Raw genomic sequence first — 11,553 nt, 5'->3', positions numbered from 1 at the left:
CCCGCCAGAGTACAGTAGGTACACAAAACTTTGTCGCCTTTTGCTATGTCGATTAAAACGTTTATTTTAGAGTACTTTATTAATCCTTTCATTGTGTAAGCATTCGTTTGTGAAAATATACAACAATGTAGCATATTCGAATGCCTATATATTTGGGAAAAATCGTTTTGCATAAGATAAAATAACTTCGAAAACTAATGGGATACGCCTCACGCTGTAAAATTTTCGAGCCAGTAAATGGTCGAAAAGAAGCTCGGAACACTTCACACATGAAAACTTATTAAAATATAGACTTTATACAGGTAAGATCTTCAGTCAAAATCAAGTTTATATCCGTTTATGACCACAGTTGACCGCAAATAATGCTGAACATAACCTACAAATAGTGTTATTATTTTCAGGATAATCCAAATCCTTCCTTTTTTCTTTAAACTCGCACCACGATTGCGTAGAAGGTATTTTTGGTCGTAAATCTGCAACAATATTGTAAATTTGCGCTTTTTGCCTCCACTGGCAATGTTTGTGTACCTTAGTTGTACCAGTAGCGCCATCTGCGCTAAACTTTGCGTAATATGCCATGCCAATATTCCATGGTTACAAACTACTTATATTAATTAAAACTTATGACGACCAAAATAAGCAAATTGTTTATGGTAAACATTACCCAACTTGGCGGCAAACGATAAGCAAATCCCATGAGAAGCTCAGCTCCAATAAAACTGTTATCAGCGTCCCTGTGCGTTTTACTTCATTAATATAATACCACAGATAATAGCATCCCAAACTGGACTATTTTATCTGAGCTCGTTGTAAATTACGAGCTTGTGGTTTCCCAACATCCCGAATCCATCCCTGGCCACACACGTGGAAGAAAAAATAAAATAAAAGCGCGCGCTTCGTGTGTTGTCTATGGTTCTGTAAATTAATGGTTCTTTTGTCGTGTTGAGCTGTAAATAATTAAGATTTTTATTATACTCTCGTCAATCATGTCTTAAAATGATAATCTTGATTTTATCTAATTGTTTTATATGCACTATTAGGACCACGGTGGTCTGTCATGGTAATTAATGTGAAACGCGTTTGTTGCTTCTGATTTTTAATGATCGAGTGTTATCACCGTTATCACTCTCTCCCTCTCTAGCGTTTATTCTCGACTGTGCCCCTAAACCCAAGATCCGCATTATAACTTCAAATTCAAGATTTGTCTGTGATTTTAGGACCGGCCGCCTGCCAACCCTACTTGGGGATGTTGTTGTTGCCTATCAGCTGCACGGCTTTTTATACCTCAATCGCCCCCAGGGCCCCGAGTATAGATCTGAGAATTCTCATGAATCTGCCAAGGGCGAATTTTAACTGGGAGTATTTTACTAACTTTATCTGTCATCTCAGCGATTTCCTTCATCCTTCCTCGGGCGTTGAGCTTCAGAGCCAAGGTTTTAATTTTCCCCACATTTTTGCTTCCAATTCGCACGATGGTCAGAGTATATTACGCCACCGGTGAAAGGCAATCTACCGTAACCCAATAGTTCTCTAGTTATTGGAACAATTTCTTCGACCCTAAGAGCCTATTGTTGAAACCACAATCATGAAATCAAGAATATTAAGGTTCTATTGTTCGGCTGCCGCGTAACTTTGTATTTGGTTTTATGAGAACCATTCAACATGGCTTAATTTGAGCATTTATAAACAAAATTGTAGTAAAAGCGAGGCAAACGCCAATAAATAATAAATAAATAACTGCTAAGATATTTTGTTTTGGACTAGCTTTTGCCTACGGCTTTATTCGCGCGAATTTCCCACCTCATATTTCGTTCCTGTGAAAGAAAAATATATTTAGACAATGTTCATTTTGTTCCCAGAAGTCGACGAATCGTAGTTTACATACATACATAGGTCCACGTAGCAAAGTGGACATTATTTTTGTTAGGATTTGGGAACTTTTCGTTATAGTTAACATAAAACTTAGTATACGAATAAAACAGCGTAAGCGTAGTAAAACTTATAATTCGGTCACACATGTAACAGAAGAGAGAGAGATATCAATTTTTTTTTAAATCTCTTACCATGAGTGGATTTGAAAGAAACAATTTTTTAAACATATACTTAATAAATAAATTTTTGAAGATTTTTTTTTACGAAACAATTATCTAGAAACCTTAGTACCTAATAGATACACTGATTAAATATTCTTTGAAAGACTAATATTTACTCTAGATGTACATAACTACTATCATAAAAATATAAGCACCTACAAATTATCCAGGCCAGTGCAGTGAGTCATTAAAACTGGCATGAAAACGCACTTGTCTTGAAAATACGCCTTATTAAAATTTAATAGCAAAATCTCTCTACTAGTACCCGTTACAAAGTACACAAAACATGCAAGGGCACTTGTTCTCAAAGTGTGCTTGAAAACTTTTCATCTCAACAAACTTTTTTCAAAATAAATAAATAAATAAATAAATAAATAAATAAATAAATAAATAAATAAATAAATAAATAAATAAATAAATAAATAAATAAATAAATGGACAACGCTCAACAAACAAAGCAACGTAGATATTGTTATTATTATGGTTTATTATTTTATTTTTAACTTATTATTTTCTAGTATTCTTAATTCTTATTATTTTCTAGTAAACTTAGTGCCGGCTCATTATCGCTAAACAGTTCGACAAACTTTGGCGGATTCGGCATATTATATTGCAGGTTTTTCATCGAGGTAAATAAAAGCTCTCATACAAACCACGCAATGTTCATTCATTCGCTTTGGCATTTGTCCGTGTACCTACGGCGATAGTGTGTGGCCGGCTTAAAACTTAAGTTTGTAACAAAGGTTGTTTTTCGCCAGTTTTGCAAAACTACAGGACGAGTTTTGATGAAATTTTGCTCAATGTTAGAATTTCCCACAGGAGCGAGGGGTACGTAGATGTAGCTTCTCCTAACTATCGTAATCGTATCCCAACTAATAATGTAAGTACTTAGATTGATAATATAAATACGAAATTATGTTTGTTTGTTTGTTTGATTGTATGGACGACCTCAGTGGCGCAGTGGTAAAGTTCTGGCCACTGAACCGAGAGGTCCCGGGTTCGATCCCCGGTCAGGTCAAGATGGAAAATGATCTTTTTCTGATTGGTCCGGGTCTTGGATGTTTATCTATATATGTATTTGTTATAAAATATAGTATCGTTGAGTTAGTATCCCATAACATAAGTCTCGAACTTACTTTGAGGCCAGCTCAATCTGTGTGATTTGTCCTAATATATTTATTTATTTATTTATTTGTTAGAAACCTCTTCCTTCACACTATCTACTCAATTAATCTTGTAATTTTGCATAGATACTTAAAATCAGACAATATAGAGGTATTCATCCCAGCAAAAGAAGTGTTCCCTTGAGAAAAATTATGCATAATTAAATATTTAAACAATAAAAATTTTATGTTAAGAACCTCTGGTCGCCAAACCGTTACATCAACAACTTGGAATTTATCTGAAGACGCCTTCAAGTAAACAGATAAATTATTCGCACGGGCCCATACTTCGTAAATGCTTTATAATGAATAATGCAAATTATAATACACAAATGCCAGTTGAATAATACATTAGACCTAAATTATTATATTTGATTAAGTTCCTTTTGTGAGCAATAAAGCAGATAATCACATCTCAATAAATTTACCTGAGGAATGTTATCTGTGAATCAACTATGTAGATATTGTCTGCTGCTGGTTGTATCGCGTTCACCAATATTCTTACCCTTTTCCAAGAAATAGGTATGTCCTCAAAATTCGCTACAGAGACTGGAGCCTAGAGTCAGTACTTACTTCCTAAGAATTTTTCGATCCAAAGTATATGTACTTAGGTATACCTTTCATCTGAAGGCCAACTTCTCCATCTGGCGCGCTGAATGGTATATAACAAGGTAGGTAGGTACATAGTAACCGCATGTTAGTGGTACCTTTTTCTTTTTGTTTATCCCCTCATTTCATTGAGGAGGCAAAGGGCACTAAGTAAGGTATAGCCAAGTCTTTTGTTAAATATTTTTTTGTAATAAAAATGGCTATAGTCCACTAGTCCACTAAATAATAAAGAAGGCGTAAGCCACGTCTGTATTGGATATAAAACAGTTAAGGCCTTAGAGGCTTAGTTTTTAGAATATGTTAAACTAATTTGACATGACCATTACAGAGACGTTGTAATAGAAAATTACTAACGTAGCTGTAAGATTTTTGTGTTTTACTATTAAATACTTAGGTGGATAAACTACTTACTGCCTATATTGACATATGAATGAATACATTAGTTAATTAACATTAGGAATATTAAAACTAAGAATTGGTGAAGATTGGTTCGAGATGATAAATAGGCAAAAACCTTCGTCTATCTGGTTAACTATATAGAGTATAAAAGAAGAAGCATATTTATTGGCAATATAAAACAAACCAATAAAAATAGTAAACAGTCAATGTCATTGTCGAATTTTGATAAATGTCAAACAATGCTAAGTAGAAGGTATTACCAAGTTAAGATTTATCCCCCATGTTATGGAATGCAAAAACAATTTAGCATATTTTGGTTTTCGTTTTTATTTTAATTATTATATGTAATGTTTCAATAAAATAAATATATAAAATGTCTTTTCAATGATAATAAATAGAAAAACATATCTAGCAGGCAGTACAGACTGGTCAAGAAATGAAATAAGGGCGCTGTATTCAATAATTTAATATTAGAAAGTATTCCTTATTCAGGTACCTACATGTTTTGTTACGTTTTGTCGATGTCAAACATTGATGTCAACAAAAGTGTGATTCTTAAGTTATTACGTAAGTTATTATCATATCAATATTAAAAATCTTTTAGGTTATAAATAAATAGATCTATTTATTACTTGGTATTACATGGAACTCACAACTTTTTACGGTAGAAATACTGAGCAGCAAAACTTGGGTTTTTTACAGCATGTTTTTGATGGCATTATTTATAGGCAAAGTATGCGCTAGGTATTACGAACGAAAGTTTAACATTTGATTTGGGAATGCCTGTTTCCGTAACTTGGTAACACACGAACCTTACTGTCAGCTGTCAGTCTGTTTTCAATGGTCTGTTTCGTTCGTTCGGTTTCATAGATTTCATCCATCAATCATCATAGTCGATTTTTTATAGAATATGTAGGTAGTACCTAGGTAATAGGTATAATTTGTTCTGGCTTTCGTTCCGTTTCAGTTCAGAGGAAGTTGTGTCATGAAATTGTGTGACGTCCTCTTAAAAGTTTATTTTGTTTTATTGAATTATTATCATTTATGTAACGATAGTTTCCTATTAGTAACTCAAGCTGATAATCAATCACTCAATAACGGCCAGTGTCGTATAATTTAATATATGAGTGCATAAAATGAAACTCGTAACTTTCTCTGGAGTGATAAAAGTGAAATAAAAATTGGAGATCTTTTACAGTAACTAGTGAATACAACAAAAAATATATAAAATTTAGTGATAAGGAATATTTAATTTGGTAAAGATAATCAGAAATGGATAAAATCAAACAGTTGTGGTCGAAAACGAACCGGTGGCATCGCCGTAAGTACCTACATAATTAACAGTTTAGCATCATATTTTATTTTATTTTTACAAGTAGGTTTGTATGAAATCATAGCTGAGGTTTTCTAGTGAGTAATAGTGATTCATATCATGTCCCTTGAATAGACACTTGCAAATACTAATTAAATTATTATTATTATTTAATGGATATATCTCAACAGCCAACACTAAACTTGTATCGTGGGTCCTATAGGATATAAAAAAACGAGTATATCACATTAAATTAGATATATAAATAGATTTCATAGACTATATAGGTTAGTCGAAAAACTAAATAATATTTGATTTAATTAAAAAGAAATCTACAAAGGTTTTATTTCCCCAGAGTCATAGTAGGTAATTTAACACTTTTATTTAAAAAAATAACTCATTTTACAATAAGTATGTGGTGTTGAATTGTTGATGCACTAAGACAACATAAATCAACTAAAGGTTATATGTCAGGTTTATTAATAAGAGGGTGAAAAATTAATTATTTAATTTTATACCAAGTTTGGTTGGTTCCTAAAAGGCGAAAAATTATTTTTGTCAAACATATACTTTTTTAAAATCTCTAATTTTGTAATTTTTTTTTCTTTATTTCAGTAACCTTTCTGTTCCTAGTTGTTCACTACCTGCCTTCCAATCAGTTGGGCTTCGAGTGCAATGACCCCGCATTGTCACACCCTTTCACCGGCGACACAATTAGCTGGAAGTGGCTTCTGGGTGTAGTTCTGTTTCTTCCACTAGTTGTTGTGAGTAACTTCTTTAGAACACTCATAAAAATATTTCTAGTTTATTGCAAGGTTTTGTGACATCACAATGGCAACCAGAATTCATTATATTCCACCATTTTCTATCCACGACTGGTACATACAATGCAACATACCAGAATTGACGAGTCCAGACACAGTGTTACTACACTAGTGTTACCTATTTTTAAGAATAGTGGAGAGGATTACTATTAACATTACTTATTTAGACAAAAACTAGCAATAAAAATGTTAAACTAAAAACTATGCCAGAAGTTCTTTAAGAGACTTCATAAAAATCTGATATCAGTGTATAAAAAACTCAATTCTTGCACATGGATTAAGACTGAAACACACATGGCGGTAACTTGCACATTTGCATGCCAATAGCTTGCACACTTGCGTGCCAGCTACAATCACGCCGGTAGCTTTGAATGTGTAGGAATTAGGACCTTGGAATATCAGAATAATGTCATAGAAAGAGAATTGAAGGAAACCATCATTATTATTCTTTGTCTATTTAAGTCCACAAAAGATCTTTTGTGTCATCCTTATGTATAATTATGTAAGATGGTGTCTTATCTTCAATGTTGGAAGACATTGAACAATGAAATGTGATAAGATAGAGACAATTTACCTATATGTTGTATGTTTAGAGACAGACTAACATGAATATATTTTGACCATTCGTTTAATATATTTCCATATACTTTTTTGTGGAGTTTTAAGGTTTTATGTCAAATGGTAAAAGCCCAAAATTAGTACATTATGTAAACTCAGCAATGGCGGTGTTACCATCCTAGAATAGAACCACTACATATTTTTATAGTGTATGTCGTAAGAGGCGACTAAGGGATACACACCCTTAGCAGCTGATAGGCAACAATTGCATTCCCAAGGGTTGGTTGTAAATCACAGCCAATAAATTGAAATTTAAGGAAACCGAGCTTCGCGACGTCTCAGCTCCGAACGCATAAATTATCACCACTGGACCAAAATGTCAGTGACGGTATCATATTTTTTTATGACTAACTTCATAGTAAAAGTCATATACAATATTTCCAAAATTCAAAACAGTCAACCTTTGCTTCAGTGCTCGTTTTTATATATCTTATACAAATATTCTCTTACACTGCACTTTCATTTGAATGATGAAACTGGGTCGTCTTCCGAAGAAATCAATACTTACCTATACAGATAAATACAGATATTCTGACTAGCCTGCTACTGTATACACGTCCTCTCAACCTATCGCCGGTCGACTGTAAGAGATCCCTACATGGGATAAGTCCGCCGTTGTACAATGTATCTTTCTTATATTAATTTTGATTAATGTACTTATTTTCGTGTAATAAAGTTATTACAAACAAACAAATATATTGAAAACTCAACAGCTGTTTAATCTTCCAGATGTTAATAGTAGAGAGAAAGTACAATGCTGACGTAAAGACTGACCAATCGAAACAACAAGCAGTGTTTTGGTACAAAGAGTACTTATACGGGACTCTGTTAAACTTGACAATAGTACACATATTGAAGATCAGTGTGGGATCCCCGAGGCCACACTTCTTTGACACATGCAGTCCAAAAGAGGCGGAGACTTGTCAAGGGTGAGTTTCAAAATATATCTTTTTAATACTACAAAATTGCTGAAAAAAAAATTACTTCGAACGAAATAGGTATACATATATTTTTTCAAAATTCAAATAAAAATTCTGAAATATCTTCCATGCTAGTCTGGTACCGAAATAATAGCATAGAATATCCCAGCTGCTTCTCCTCCTGCATATATTGTAAAAGTCAATCAAGGGAAAGGGCTATTAAACTGGTGATTTTTCGCGTAGGCTGTAATCTAACAGCAAACTGTCACTATTTGATTTCAATTCCACCCTTTACATCCCATACAGCTAAATGCGGCCCACGATTTTCACTCTTGTCTCTGTCTGCCCCGTGGGAATAAAGACGTGATACTGTATCTGTAAAATTAATTGTCTTATTTTGTGTGTCACAGAACAAAAAAAAATATCCCTCTTATCATTAGCATGTCAAACAAAAACACTCAGTACCTATTTATATATATTTTTATCTGGTCAAAATTAAAGGTCATTGATCCCAGTAACGGTGGCGCCCTCATTTTGAAGTATCCTTGACCTTATGGCTCTTCCCGTAGACAGAGATCACTTGATTGTCATATCTTCATTTTCGGTGGTAATGGAAAGAGAAACGCGTATTAGACACGAGGAGAAAGCGGGACAGAACGATTATAAGTTTTCATCTTTTGTCCCTTATAGTTTGCCCGTTTTTACAACACGTCGTGTCTATTTTTTTTATTGGGCTTCCAAACGATTATTTCGCATTATACATATAGAAAAATATTTATCTTAAATAATACAAAACTAATTACTGTTATGCCGTTTATAATTACATTGTTTTCTTTATATTATAGTTTTAATGTCTGTCGTCGAACAGTTTGCCAAACGTATTAACGGTTCGGTATACATTGCTTGTTTTTCATTGCAGTAAATAAAAGCTGTTACAATAAAATACTTGGAGCTAAGAATTAGATAATTATATTTTTCTTTGTTCTTACAAATTTACCAATTTGTAAGTTTTGTGATTGGAAACAGAGATCGAATCACAGGAAAAAAAAATAGAAAATAACTAGATTTGTAGTGCGCGCGCAGGAACCTGTTCGATAGCCATTGGCTGCTGCGCGAGGGGTCGCGGGCGGGACGTGCCTAGTGTTGTGGTGTACTGGCGTAGACAAAAGCACTCATACTGACTACACAATGTTCACGCATTCGCGTCGGCGTGTGTCCGAGTTCGGCGACAATGTGGAGCTGGCATTACAAAAGTTTTCTTCGTTCCACACTTCAATGAACACAGACAGATGTCGACGCGAATTTGCATATTATCTAGATGTTTTAAATTGTCTCTTTCAGTTCCGAATTCGTGTCAAGCTACACGTGTACAAAGGCGCACTGGGTGAGCCAATCAGACAAGAGTTTTCCGTCAGGGCACACGTCATTGGCTATACATGCAGGATTGTTTATTGCAGTAAGTTTCTTTCGATCCTATCCTTAGTCTAATATATTATAACGCAAAGTCCTCTACTAACAGGCGCTAGTTTGCGATAAACTCAAAAACCACTGCACAGATTTGAATTCGGTTTTTACCAATAGATAGTGTGATACCTGAGGAGGGTTTAGGTGTATAATTTATTTTTATTTTATTAAATTTATTATATTATTCGCTAGTAAATGACCCTTTTTGAATTAGTTTTTTTTACAAAAATATCATTTTTGCCACAAGCTTTCATTGTCGTCTGAGAGATCGCACCGATGACTCGCCATTGGCGGTGTTCGCTTACCATCAGGTGTTGCGGTACGCGTGCTCGATTACCCATTATACAGGTGAAACTTAAAAAAAAGCACTTCTGAACCTTCAGAAACTTTCAGTACTACCTGCAGCGGCGCGGACGCCGCCGCTGGGCGCAGCTGCTGAGCGCGGGCGGCGCGGCGCTGTGCGGCGGCTCGCGGCTGCGCGACCGCCGGCACCACTGGTGGGACGTCCTCGCTGGCGCGCTCGTCGCTGCGCCCATATTGATTTATACTGTACGTACCTACCCGGGGCAGAAGGCAGTCAAAATTGTGTAGCAAGCGTCACCTCGAATACTCTCCCGCTCGCACAGTGCCTTTCTCGCTCGGACCATGATGGGGTTAACGCTGCGCCGCCAGATATTTTCTATCAAGTCCTGAAATTTCCTCATTATTATTTAAAAAAAACACAAGGAAAGAATCGCTATAGTGTCATTAATTTGAACACCTGGATGATATAGTTTTTTTTTTTTTCAGATTCACACCCTATGCGACAACTTCCAGTGCCCGAAGAGATGTGACATCGAAAACAAAAGTGATACAAAACCTAACGATAATGTTAATCTAGTGAACAACGGTGATACGTAACCAAAGGATTTTGTGATAAGTAGAATCATTTTTTATTATTTTTTTTTATGACCAAGGGTAATCTTTTACAACAGATTTATTAAAAAATTACCAGTACTCTGTTTTATTTTTCGAAAAACAGAAAATCAATTTAAATTTCACAGAATCGGCAACATCCGAACAATTAAGATTGGATAGGAAATTTTGAATCTGTTTTGTAATACGTTTATATTATTGGCAGATATGGATTTAAAAAATGGAACTTTAAAAATATTTTACATTCAGTTAATTTATTCTTATGTATAACTGTTTGGGGTTTCTTTGTTAAATTGTGATTTTTGTTCACCGGCAAAATTAACTATTTTATTAGATGATGATTATTATAATAATAATTGGTATTAAATACCAGAAACAGTACACTTAGAGATTTCATAGTACACCAGCGCCACATAAGAAGTCCTGGGAATATATGTAACTATCAATCAAATCTGCCACGTTGCTGTTGAGAGCGACAGTGGCGCCGTCTGCGGGACTTCGTGGTGTTACTCTCACTTGTTTTATATTTTCTTGATACTAATTTGATTAACTATATTTTTTAAAAAATTAAACTTATTGAACTATTTTATGTAACAAGTAAAATGTATACATGTAATGAATTTATTTAATTAATAATTTTTTTTTATAAGGTTTTGTCACGGAGTGACTGTGTCACCCCCATAAGGTAAAATATTGTTATGATTAAAATTGGATAAAAATATTATTTAATCCTACAATATACACAAAGTAAAACTAACTAACCAATCACCAATCTTTTCAACGATTCATTACAATGTACCTAATTATGTAAATATTATATCATCATCGCCTATTGTATGAAATAAAAAGTATTTATTATACCTAATTGAGATTCATTTATTTAGGTTTTTTTTTAAATCAAGTTACCAGAAATTCCATATTAAGAGCAATTGTATGTATTGGGTGAATTGGAAACACTAGCACATAGGTATTTATTTATTGGCGTAATAAATATGTTAAATACTATCAATTCTTTCATTTACCGATATTATTTATTTATTTATTTATTATAATTCTATTATGAATATATCTTATAGTTAAATATCATCGATAAAGAATTATACTATAACGCTTCGAGATAACTCATTGGTCGAATAGCCGATATGTGATTGGCAGCGAACTGGCGAACCAGTGTTGCAACCATCACATCAGTGTTGCCATTGTGAAAAATGTTTTTCTTCAACATCAATCTGTAAA

General features: G+C 34.0%; 1 protein-coding gene across 3 annotated transcripts; it reads left to right on the top strand.

Annotated features, from left to right (window-relative positions):
• The first annotated feature begins 5,107 nt into the window (after positions 1-5,107).
• Positions 5,108-11,322, top strand: LOC128677755 (phospholipid phosphatase 1-like). Of its 3 annotated transcripts, none has more exons than XM_053758827.1 (6): positions 5,108-5,585; positions 6,210-6,340; positions 7,748-7,947; positions 9,280-9,394; positions 9,796-9,951; positions 10,192-11,322. In XM_053758827.1, the coding sequence occupies exons 1-6, from the start codon at positions 5,537-5,539 to the stop codon at positions 10,300-10,302; spliced, it is 762 nt and encodes a 253-aa protein (XP_053614802.1). In that variant the 5' UTR covers positions 5,108-5,536; the 3' UTR covers positions 10,303-11,322. The 3 variants fall into 3 exon arrangements, with proteins under 3 accessions (XP_053614802.1, XP_053614803.1, XP_053614801.1); XM_053758828.1 differs by having other exon boundaries at positions 5,110-5,585; positions 6,192-6,340; positions 9,786-9,951; XM_053758826.1 differs by having other exon boundaries at positions 5,111-5,585; positions 6,192-6,340.
• The last annotated feature ends 231 nt before the right edge of the window (positions 11,323-11,553 follow it).

This window comes from Plodia interpunctella, chromosome 18 (genome assembly GCF_027563975.2).
Source record: "Plodia interpunctella isolate USDA-ARS_2022_Savannah chromosome 18, ilPloInte3.2, whole genome shotgun sequence".
Taxonomy (NCBI): Eukaryota; Metazoa; Arthropoda; class Insecta; order Lepidoptera; family Pyralidae; genus Plodia; species Plodia interpunctella.
Note: the sequence above shows the minus strand (reverse complement) of the source record. Positions and strands in the feature narration are given on the sequence as shown.